At 45.7% G+C, this 12456-nt stretch overlaps 1 protein-coding gene across 11 annotated transcripts in view; it reads right to left on the bottom strand.

The window, feature by feature from the left end:
* Positions 1 to 12456, bottom strand: part of camk2g2 (calcium/calmodulin-dependent protein kinase (CaM kinase) II gamma 2) — a 118369-nt gene that overhangs the window by 33273 nt on the left and 72640 nt on the right. For all 11 annotated transcript variants that reach the window (XM_029669462.2, XM_029669463.2, XM_029669465.2 and 8 more), the window contains exons 6-9: positions 10675 to 10747; positions 7822 to 7924; positions 4894 to 4977; positions 4715 to 4809 (exon numbers count right to left, since the gene is read on the bottom strand). In XM_029669462.2, the coding sequence (XP_029525322.1) occupies positions 4715 to 4809; positions 4894 to 4977; positions 7822 to 7924; positions 10675 to 10747 (355 nt within the window). The remainder of the gene's footprint in view (positions 1 to 4714; positions 4810 to 4893; positions 4978 to 7821; positions 7925 to 10674; positions 10748 to 12456) is intronic.

The raw sequence follows: 12456 nt of genomic DNA, 5'->3' as shown, positions 1-12456 counted from the left end.
GGGGTATGATATAAAATGCTAACCTCCCCTGTTATAGTAAGTAATGGTGAGAGGTTAGCATATCTTGGGGGTATGATATAAAATGCTAACCTCCCCTGTTATAGTAAGTAATGGTGAGAGGTTAGCATGTCTTGGGGGTATGATATAAAATGCTAACCTCCCCTGTTATAGTAATGGTGAGAGGTTAGTATGTCTTGGGGGTATGATATAAAATGCTAACCTCCCGTGTTATTGTAATGGTGAGAGGTTAGCATGTCTTGGGGGTATGATATAAAATGCTAACCTCCCCTGTTATAGTAATGGTGAGAGGTTAGTATGTCTTGGGGGTATGATATAAAATGCTAACCTCCCCTGTTATAGTAATGGGGAGAGGTTAGCATGTCTTGGGGGTATGATATTTGCGCATTTGTAACTTTCTCATCATTATTCACGATTCATTCAGGACTACCTGTAATCATCATAGCATCCACATTACAGTGCCTTCGGAAAGTATTCAGACCCCTTGACTTTTTCCATATTCTGTTACATTACAGCCTTATTCTAAAATTGATTAAATAAATACAAATCCTCATCAATCTACACAATACCCTTTAATGACAAAAAGAGAAAAGGTTTTTAGAATGTTTGCAAATGTATTAAAAATAAAAAACTGAAATACCTTATTTACATAAGTATTCAGGCCCTTTGCTATGAGCCTCAAAATTGAGCTCAGGTGCATCCTGTTTCCATTGATCATTCTTGAGATATTTCTACAACTTGATTGGAGTCCACCTGTGGTAAATTCAATTGATTGGACATGATTTGCTAAGACACACACCTGTCTATATAATGCCCCACAGTTGACAGTGCATGTCCGAGCAAAAACCAAGCCATGAGGCAAAGGAATTGTCCGTAGAGCTCCGAGGCAAAGGAATTGTCCGTAGAGCTCCGAGACAGGATTGTGTCAAGGCACAGATCTGGGAAAGAGTACCAAAAAATATCTGCAGCATTGAAGGTCCCCAAGAACATAGTGGCCTCCATGAATCTTAAATGGAAGAAGATTGAAACCACCAAGACTCTTCCTAGAGCTGGCCGCCCGGCCAAACTGAGCAATCGGGAGAGAAGTGTGGCGCACAATTGGCCCAGCGTCGTCCGGGTTAGGGGAGGGTTTGGCCCTTAACTCACTTGCCTAGTTGAATAAAGTTTTTTTTTAATATATGTAAAAGGCCTTGGTCAGGGAGGTAACCAAGAACCCCATGGTCACTCTGACAGAGCTCTAGAGTTCCGCTGTGGAGATGGGAGAACCTTCCAGAAGGACAACCATCTCTGCAGCACTCCACCATCAGGCCTTTATGGTAGAGTGGCCAGACGGAAACCATTCCTCAGTAAAAGGCACATGACAGCCCACTTGGAGTTTACCAAAAGGTACCTAAAGGACTCTCAGATCATGAGAAACAATATTCTCTGGTCTGATAAAACCAGGATTGATCTCTTTGGCCTAAATGCCAAGCATCACGTCTGGAGGAAACAGGCACCATCCCTATGGTGTAGCATGGTGGTCGTAGCATCATGCTGTGGGGATGTTTTTCAGCAGCAGGGACTGGGAGACAAGTCAGGATCGAGGGAAAGATAAACAGAGCAAAGTACTGAAAGATCCTTGATGAAAACCTACTCCAGAGCACTCAGGACCTCAGACTGGGGCGAAGGTTCACCTTCCAACATGACAACCACCCTAAGCACACAGCCAAGACAATGCAGGAGTGGCTTCGGGACAAGTCTCTGAATGTCCTTGAGTGGCCCAGCCAGAGCCCGGACTTGAACCCAATCGAACATCTCTGGAGACACCTGAAAATAGCTGTGCAGCGACGCTCCCCATCTAACCTGACAGAGCTTGAGAGGATCTGCAGAGAAGAATGGGAGAAACTCGCCAAATATAGGTGTGGCAAGCTTCTAGTGACATTCCCAAGAAGACTCAAGGCTGTAATCACTGCCAAAGGTGCTTCAACAAAGTATTGAGGAAAGGGTCTGAATTCTTATGTATAATGATATTTCAGTTTTTGTTAGCAAACATTTCTAAAAACCTGTTTTTGCTTTGTCATTATGGAGTATTGTGTGTAGATTGATGAGGGGGGAAAAACTACTGAATCAATTTTAGAATAAGGCTGTAATGTAACGAAATGTGGACAAAGTCAAGGGTTCCACAGCACGAGGCTCTTTGTGATTGAGACTCATTGAATTAGTGAGTACTATGGTAGAGATATTGAGGAGAAGGAGGAGGTAGTGCTGGTCATGGTGGGCCTTTCCACTTCATTCGGCCGCCCAAACTAATACCCTGGCTGGTCCTCATAATCACATTGCTTCCAGACTGCAGCTCTCCGTCACACGCAGACACATTATAAAAATACATACACACACACACACACATTACAAACACACACACACACATTACAAACAAACATGCACACCAGAAATGGGTACACACGCGCACCCGTGTGTGCACACGTACACACACACACACTGCAATCACACACAGACACACAAGCACACACACAGAGAGTACACACATTCTCTCAGGGCGCAAAAAAAATCTCCCCACATTGCAGAGATGCCAAACAACGAAGCCTGCTATCTAATTACGAGGACTTATGAGGAAATATAATTGAACTGAATGGTGCTTTCAGACAGCAAATTAAACTAGATACAAATATAAATAAATTGAATCATAAATTGAAAGTCGGGACATTGGACATTACTTGGACATTGCCGCATCGGAAAAGATTGCATCAAATCAATTACTGAAGCCAAAAACAATCCATGTTTATTCAGTTGCATTACACCTCATCCAATCAGATCTGATAAGACAATGGTCAAGACATGAGTAGACTGTATGAGTTGAATAAAGTGCTAACCAGAGGTGGCCAACCATCCTCCTGGAGAGCTACTAGCTGTGCAGGATTTTGCTCCAACCCAGTTGTAACACATCTGAACCTGAATTAGGAGGTAGTTAGTAACTAGCTGGTTAACAGCTACTTGTTAGATGCTACTGCACAGTTGGATATAGGAACATAAGCATTTCACTACACCCAAAATACATCTGCTAAATATGTGTATGTGACGGATCAAATTTGATTTGATTTAGTAGAACCAGCTCTCCCAGGCCCTAAACCAAAGGTATACAGAAAGAATACAAAACACAGTCCTGCTGCATGTATACACATCAGAGCCTCCCTGTTAGCTTGTATTCCTTTTGAGTTGTATCCTGGGGCTGCCACAGTGCAGTAGAGTCTCCTAGGCCCCTCCCCCTGGGTAAGTAACTGCAGAGGGTCGCTCTGACAGCCTCAATGGGCAGAAAACACAGCTCTATCGCAGCCAATTAAAAATTAACGAGAGCAAAATCTGGACCGGGACCGTTTGGGTCATTACGGGGACCTGAAGGGTATGTATGCACTCAGACAGGCACACACTCTCTTTTGAGCTCTTTCCCCTCTCCTCCCATCAGTTTAGTGTTAATGGCCTGAGTGCTGCTAAAAGCTCCTTCAAGCCCAACCCAACACCATTCCGCTGCATCCCAACACCACTCCGCTGCATCCCAACACCACTCCGCTGCATCCCAACACCACTCCGCTGCTTCCCAACACCACTCCGCTGCATCCCAACACCACTCCGCTGCATCCCAACACCACTCCGCTGCTTCCCAACACCACTCCGCTGCATCCCAACACCACTCCGCTGCATCCCAACACCACTCCGCTGCATCCCAACACCACTCCGCTGCATCCCAACACCACTCCGCTGCATCCCAACACCACTCCGCTGCATCCCAACACCACTCCGCTGCATCCCAACACCACTCCGCTGCATCCCAACACCACTCCGCTGCATCCCAACACCACTCCGCTGCATCCCAACACCACTCCGCTGCATCCCAACACCACTCCGCTGCATCCCAACACCACTCCGCTGCATCCCAACACCACTCCGCTGCATCCCAACACCACTCCGCTGCATCCCAACACCACTCCGCTGATTCCCAACACCACTCCGCTGCATCCCAACACCACTCCGCTGCATCCCAACACCACTCCGCTGCATCCCAACACCACTCCGCTGCTTCCCAACACCACTCCGCTGCATCCCAACACCACTCCGCTGCATCCCAACACCACTCCGCTGCATCCCAACACCACTCCGCTGCTTCCCAACACCACTCCGCTGCATCCCAACACCACTCCGCTGCATCCCAACACCACTCCGCTGCTTCCCAACACCACTCCGCTGCATCCCAACACCACTCCGCTGCTTCCCAACACCACTCCGCTGCATCCCAACACCACTCCGCTGCATCCCAACACCACTCCGCTGCTTCTCAACACCACTCCGCTGCATCCCAACACCACTCCTCTGCATCCCAACACCACTCCGCTGCATCCCAACACCACTCCGCTGCTTCCCAACACCACTCCGCTGCTTCCCAACACCACTCCGCTGCTTCCCTACAGCTCTCCCTCCCTCCATTCCTCCATCCTTCTTCTCTCTTTCCCAAGGCCTCATCCAAACGTACACACCCACGAGCGCAAGCGAACACGTGCATGCAACATACATGCATGCACACATACACACTGGTCTCTCAGTGAATTCAACATAATATAATCATGCACACACAAATCTGTTCTAATCCCATAGAGGTGAATGGTAAACAGAGAGGGGGGGAGGGGGGCAGATGGTCACTACTCACATCGTAGGCCCCAGCCTTGATCTGCTGATAGAGCTTGTGCTGATCTTCATCCCAGAAGGGAGGGTAGCCCACCAGGAGAATGTACAGGACAACACCTGAACACAGAACACACACGGGGGGGTGGGGTTATTACACACACACACAAGCGCACGCACACATTGAAGGAGGGAGTCACTCACCACAGGCCCAGATATCCACCGGCTTGCCGTAGGGGTCCTTCCTCAAGACCTCTGGAGAGAGGTAGCCTGGAGTGCCTGCAAAACCTACAGCAGCAAATAACGTGTCAAAAGGAATTAAACAACACAGTCTAGGATCTAATGTAAAGACATTGCAAGAGAAGTGTACCAACACAGCGTTCTATCATCCCCATTCAGGAGAGCTCTACTCTGCCCTACAGTGAAACTGAGAGGGTTTTTTTATTGTCCAGACAAATTAATTGTAGGGAGATCGTTGGAGATGTGGTTATCTTACTATGAGGTACTTTTTTATTCATAATGATCCTGACCTCTGACATGACCTTTGACCCTAGACTGCAGTTACCGCCTTCTTGCTTGTTATACCCACTGGAATACGTTTCCATGACGATTTGTTTTGAATACAATCTCGTGTTAGTATATTTATTGGTATGGGGCTGTCAGTGTCATATAGTTTGAGACTTGTATCAGAAAAGAACAATAAATAATACCAAGGTTTACCGTAGACACCGTAGATCAAAGCTCAGTGAAACCAAGGTAAAAGGCAATAACTGACGTGTGTGATGGAAGTCACTGCCTTTTCCTTGGTTTCACTTTAACTTTTTGCTCATCCTGCTACTATGAACCCCCATTTTCTCCATAACACAACAGGATATTTGGATATTTGTCCACATGATAAAGCATGTACAGTTGAAGTCGGAGGTTTATGTACACCTTAGCCAAGTACATTTAAACTCAGTTTTCCTCATTCCTGACATTTAATCCTAGTAAAAATTCCTTGTCTTAGTTAGAATCACCACTTTATGTTAAGAATGTGAAATGTCAGAATAATAGTAGAGAGAATGATTTATTTCAGCTTTTTTTTGTCATCACATTCCCAGTGGGTCAGAAGTTTACATACACTCAATTAGTATTTGGTAGCATTGCCTTTAAATTGTTTAACTTGGATCAAACATTTCAGGTAACCTTCCACAAGCTTCCCACAATAAGTTGGATGAATTTTGGCCCAGTTCTCTTGACAGAGCTGGTGTAACTGAGTCAGGTTTGTAGGACTCCTTGCTCGCACACGCTTTTTCAGTTCTGCCCAAAAAATTCTATAGGATTGAGGTCAGGGCTTTGTGATGGCCACTCCAATACCTTGACTTTCTTGTCCTTAAGCCATTTTGCCACAACTTTGGAAGTATGCTTTGGGTCCTTGGAAGACCCATTTGCGACCAAGCTTTAACTTCCTGACTGATGTCTTGAGATGTTGATTCAATATATTCACATAAATGTCCTTATGATGCCATCTATTTTGTGAAGTGCACCAGTCCATCCTGCAGCAAAGCACCCCCACAACATGATGCTGCCACCCTCGTGCTTCACGGTTGGGATGGTTTTCTTCGGCTTGCAAGCCTCCCTCTTTTTCCACCAAACATAATGATGGTCATTATCGCCAAACAATTCTATTTTTGTTTCATCAGGACATTTCTCCAAAAAGTACGATCTTTGTCCCCATGTGCGGTTGCAAACTGTAATCTGGCTTTTTAATGGCGGTTTTGGAGCAGTGGCTTCTTCCTTGCTGAGCAGCCTTTCAGGTTATGTCGATGTATGGACTCGTTCTACTGTGGATATAGATACTTTTGTACCTGTGTCCTCCAGCATCTTCACACGGTCCTTTGCTGTTGTTCTGGGATTGATTTGCACTTTTTGTATGAAAGTACGTTCATCTCTAGGAGACAGAACGCGTCTCCTTCCTGAGCTGTATGACGGCTGCGTGGTCCCATGGTGTTTATACTTGCGTACTATTGTTTGTACAGATGAACACGGTACCTTCAGGCATTTGGAAATTGCTCCCAAGACTTGTGGAGGTCTACAATTTCTTTCTGAGTTCTTGGCTGATTTATTTTGATTTACCCATGATGTCAAGCAAAGAGGCACTGAGTTTGAAGGTAGGCATTGAAATACATACACAGGTACACCTTCAATTGACTCAAATGATGTCAGAAGCTTCTAAAGCCATGACATAATTTTCTGGAATTTTCCAAGCTGTTTAAAGGCACAGTCAACTTAGTGTATGTAAACTTCTGACCCACTGGAATTGTGATACAGTGAATTATAAGTGAAATAATCTGTCTGTAAACAATTGTTGGAAAAATTAATTGTGTCAATCACAAAGTAGATGTCCTAACTGACTTGCCAAAACTATAGTTTGTTAACAAGAAGTTTGTGTAGTTGTTTGATAACAAGTTTTATTGACTCCAATCTAAGTGTATGTAAACTTCCGACTTCAACTGTATTTAATGTATATAAAAATGTAAATAACACATTTTTGACCAAATGTGCAGTTACTGCTCTTTTGCTTGGTAGGGCAGTATTAATGAGTAGCATTCTGATCTGACACCAAGGAACCAGCCAGGCTTCCATTCAGAGATGTCCAGTCTGTCCCTGGAGTGGGCACTTTGGCAAGATAAAACCAATTCTGCCAATTTGGAGCGGATTCCTTTACACTGATCTAATAAACATATATTAATGTGTGTGGGTACTCAGCCAAGGCCTGCTGGCCCTGGTTTCTCTCTGGGGTCTGGTGGAAGTGACAGGTTCAAACTGCTCTGACTTGAAAGGTAGACACGGGGGGGGGGGGGGGGGACAAATCAAATAGGTCTCCGATTAAAGGTGAGGAGCCCTAATATCAATACTAAACAACTTCTGGCCTCACTACTTTGATGTGCAAATACCAAGTGACATCATGCCAGTCAGTGAGAGATGGAGGGATGATAGGCAGAGAGATAAGCACATGATAATGCAGAAAGAGGAGAGGGATGAGTGGGAGGAGAAAGGAGGAGGTAAAGAATTGTCATTAGCCCAGAGGACTGCAGTAGTAAGATCAGTGACACTACCATTAAAGCCCAGTGTACTGATCACCCATCTTACCGAACCATGCTTGCTCGTCTCCCTGCACGTCGATGGCCAGCCCAAAGTCAGCCAACTTCACTGCAGCTCCCTTCAGCTTACTGGCCAGGAGCAGGTTTTCTGGCTACAGACCAGAGCAAAACCACAGAGACAGATAAAGAGAATCAATCAATGAGGCGAAACTAATTGAAGAACAAACTCCTTCAAGAGGCTATAATATAAAAGTCACAGAGAGAGTTGAGTCATTCAACGGAACTGTGAGGTCCATGTACGCTGACCGCAAAACATGACCCGTATCTCGCTCAGAAATCCCATGAAAAAAATGTACTGTAGGTGAAAATAAAGACAGGCATGAATCATTAAAATACATGTGTGTCAGAAGTGGGTGGACATACATGGAGTGTACCACTGGGGGTCAGAGAGGGGCGTGAATGTAATTGGGTATGAGCTTCAATGCGGTGCCGAGGGCCCTCTTGGGCCTGGCTCAGTTTGATTCATGCTGCGAAGGGCGCGTGACACTTTTGCTAAGTCTCTCTCTCTCAGGAGAGAGGGATACAGAGAGAAAGAGAATGGGAGAGAGACCGAGTGCAATAGAGACCTGGAGAACAGAGAAAGATGTAAAGGGCAGAGGAGAGAGAAAGAGGGAGTAGACAGACAGAGGAGAGACAGAAAGACAGAGCACGAGAGATGACAACCGTCGGGATGAATTAGTCTCTACACTGGCGCTGCAGCAGTGTGACGTCATACAGGTTTCCATGGTAACCCGGCTGCCACCAGCACCTCTCTCCTCCTCCTTTCTCTTCCCTTGTTTACCTTCATAAATTCAGCCTCTGGAGATGCCATGTAGGCAGCCAGCCCATTGTGATAGTCTCTTTGTGTGTGTGTGTGTGTGTGTGTGTGTGTGTGTGTGTGTGTGTGTGTGTGTGTGTGTGTGTGTGTGTGTGTGTGTGTGTGTGTGTGTGAGTTTGGTGGTGTTCATCTCTTCTTTTCCTCCATGTACACTACCATTCAAAAGTTTGGGGTCACTTAGAAATGTCCTTGTTTTTGAAAGAAAAGCAAATTTTTTGTCCATTAAAATAACACCAAATTGATCAGAAATACAGTGTAGACATTATTCATGTTGTAAATTACTATTGTAGCTGGAAAGGCAGATTCTTTATGGAATATATACATAGGTGTACAGAGGCCCATTATCAGAAACCATCACTCCTGTGTTCCAATGGCACGTTGTGTTAGCTAATCCAAGTTTATAATTTTAAAATGCTAATTGATCATTAGGAAACCCTTTTGCAATGAAAACTGTTGGTCTGATTAAAGAGGCAATAAAACTGGCCTTCTTTAGACTAGTTGAGTATCTGGAGCATCAGCATTTGTGGCTTCGATTACAGGCTCAAAATGTCCAGAAACAAAGACTTTCTTCTGTTCCATGCTCATAATGGGCAGTGTGCGTCACGGCTGGATAGGCTGTGTTTCTGCTGTCAAAATTCATAACCAACTGCTTTTGGTTGGTCTTAAATATCCCTACCAGCACAGCCTGAAATTAGCCCTTTCGATCATGTTTTTAAGGACACATCTATTTCCAACCCCTCCCATCTGAGCGCAAGCGTGCTGATGTCTAACAGGTAAATGGCCAAACCTGGCGTGGGGCTGGAAAATGCCAGTGTGCCAGTTTTTACATGATGAAATTGCAAACATGTGTTTGACACTAATGCTGCCTTTAACGTCAGATGAAAATAGAGCCCTTCGTCTTTATCTATGTCTCTAGTGCAACTGGCCCCCTCTCTTTCTTTAAAATGTCCGAGGCCTCACTCCATGGTAACAGCAAATATCATACACACAATTGTTTTACTCTCCTTGTGGGGACCAAACAATTTATTCCCATTCAAAATCCTACTTCCCCTAAGCCTTAACCTAACACTAACACTAAACCTAACCCCTAACCCTAATTGCAACCCTAACACTAACCCCCGAGCCTAAAATAGCCTTTTTACTATCCCACAAGGATAGTAAAACCAAAAACACACACACACACTTCATTATTTCCCCTTCACTTACTGCTGGTCTCTGCGTTGGAGGGCTCTCAATCTGATGTCAACAGTAGTTACAATGCATTTGAGTTTCATGGAACACCTCCCAGCTGAATGACGGATGGTTTTACTGGCAAATGTACTCAGAATAATGGTGTTGATACAAGATGCAGTTTATAAGAGCTGTACATTCAAGTGGCACTCTGTGATGTTCAACATTCATCTTGTAGACTAGAGCACGTAAACGGCTTGCTCTTGACAAAGGCCTTAATGTCAAGCATGGGTCTGTTTTTCACCTAAACAAAAACAAAATAACTCTTTGAAGTGTGTCCTATTGTTAATACTGGAGTATGGTGATAAGTATCACCAGGCTAGCCAGCTTTGTGTCTATTCGCTGTGATGTCACCCTGGCTATAAATAGCAGCCAAATGGTGTTCGTCTGCTTTCGTCAGAGATACAGAGGGAGGGAGAGAGAGATACAGAGGGAGGGAGGGAGGGAGGGAGGGAGGGAGGGGAAGAGAGAGAGTGAGAGTGAGAGTGAGAGAGACAGAGAGACAGAGAGACGGGCTGGGGGATGGTAATCACCTGAAATGCACTGTCTGGCTCAGTGCCTCTACCCACAATTCATCAGCACCAGCCCAGTCACTCTCTCTGACGTCCGAAAAAAAAGAAGAATTGCTCACGTGTGTGCAATTTTGTGCGAGTTTTCATTGGCTTACGTATACACGCATGTGTGTATGCATATGACCCTGTAAGGTTGCCAGTGGGAGGGCTTTGGGGGTTGGGGGCATGATGACGCACCCCCCCAAACAGGTGTTGCACATTGCCATGGTGATGGATTACTCACCTTGAGGTCCCTGTGCACAATGTCATGCTGGTGCATGTGGTGGACACTCTCCAGGATCTGATTGATACACTGGCTGCAGAGAGAGGAGACACAGAACACAGAACGCACACATCAATGCACAGCAGACACATGACACCCACCACACACTGACACAGTCAGGGGTAGGAACTAATGGAAACCACTGGTTTATGGATCAGATGAGGTGAGTTTCCCCTTGCTGTTTGAGCACTTTGAGATTCACTAAATGAATCCCATTCATGACTACTGCTGATTCTTAATATTAGAAACACAACTACAGACTGATCGAGACAGACAGAGGGAGACAGAGAGAGAGAGAGACAGCGAGAGAGACTGATCGAGACAGACAGAGGGAGACAGAGCGAGAGACAGCGAGAGAGACTGATCGAGACAGACAGCGGGAGACAGAGAGAGAGAGAGACAGCGAGAGAGACTGATCGAGACAAACAGAGGGAGACAGAGAGAGAGAGACAGCGAGAAAGACTGATCGAGACAGACAGAGAGAGACAAAGAGAGAGACAGCGAGAGATAGACTGATCGAGACAGACCGAGAGAGAGAGAGACTGATCGAGACAGACAGAGAGAGACAGAGAGATAGACTGATCGAGACAGACAGAGAGAGACAAAGAGAGAGACAGTGAGAGATAGACTGATCGAGACAGACAGAGGGAGACCGAGAGAGAGAGACAGTGAGAGATAGACTGATCGAGACAGACAGAGAGCGAAAGACAGCGAGAGATAGACTGATCGAGGCAGACAGAGGGAGACAGAGAGAGAGACAGCGAGAGATAGACTGATCGAGACAGACAGAGAGAGACAGAGAGAGAGACAGCGAGAGATAGACTGATCGAGACAGAGATATAGACTGATCGAGACAGACAGAGAGAGACAAAGAGAGAGACAGCGAGAGATAGACTGATCGAGACAGACAGAGAGAGACAGAGAGAGAGACAGCGAGAGATAGACTGATCGAGACAGACAGAGAGAGACAGAGAGATAGACTGATCGAGACAGACAGAGAGAGACAAAGAGAGAGACAGCGAGAGATAGACTGATCGAGACAGACAGAGGGAGACAGAGAGAGAGACAGCGAGAGATAGACTGATCGAGGCAGACAGAGAGAGCGAGACAGAGAGACAGTCAAGAGAAAAACAGCGGGAAAGAGCCAGACAGACAGAGAGAGACTGAAAGAGAGCAAATAGGGAGACTGAGAAAGACAGAGGGATGCTGAGAAAGACAGAGGAAGAGCAACTGTGCAGAGGACTCTGTGTGGAGCCAGAGGAACCTCGCTAGCCTCAGCCCTTTTTCCCTAATAGCTCTGTTTTCTTTGAACCCAAAAGCCTGCGAGACAGCAGATATATTAGCATGTCCCCTCAGCGCCAAGGCAAATTTCCTACTGTCGACCTCACATCTGTCATATCCTCCCCACAATCTGGCTGGACGAATTACACACACGCAGTTATATTCCATCTAGATGGGCCTACCACTCCAATGGAGTTTTAAGGCAAAGGTTGAGTAATACTGAAGTTGTTGCTTTTTGGCCCTTACTCTAAACATTGCCGGCAACTGCCAAGGTGACTTATCTGCAGTTTTCCACGATCTGTGGGTAAAAACAACCACCTATTTGGGCTACATTATCAGAGATGTCATCTGTAGACTCACCACAACTGCCATAGTGAATAAGGTCATTATCAACTTCAGTATGTGTGAGGAGAAGTGGGTTTGATAGTACAGGGTCCGGTTTCTGGTTTTTGGTTCAACCTT

This window comes from Oncorhynchus nerka, linkage group LG10 (genome assembly GCF_034236695.1).
Source record: "Oncorhynchus nerka isolate Pitt River linkage group LG10, Oner_Uvic_2.0, whole genome shotgun sequence".
NCBI classification, from domain to species: domain Eukaryota; kingdom Metazoa; phylum Chordata; class Actinopteri; order Salmoniformes; family Salmonidae; genus Oncorhynchus; species Oncorhynchus nerka.
Note: the sequence above shows the minus strand (reverse complement) of the source record. Positions and strands in the feature narration are given on the sequence as shown.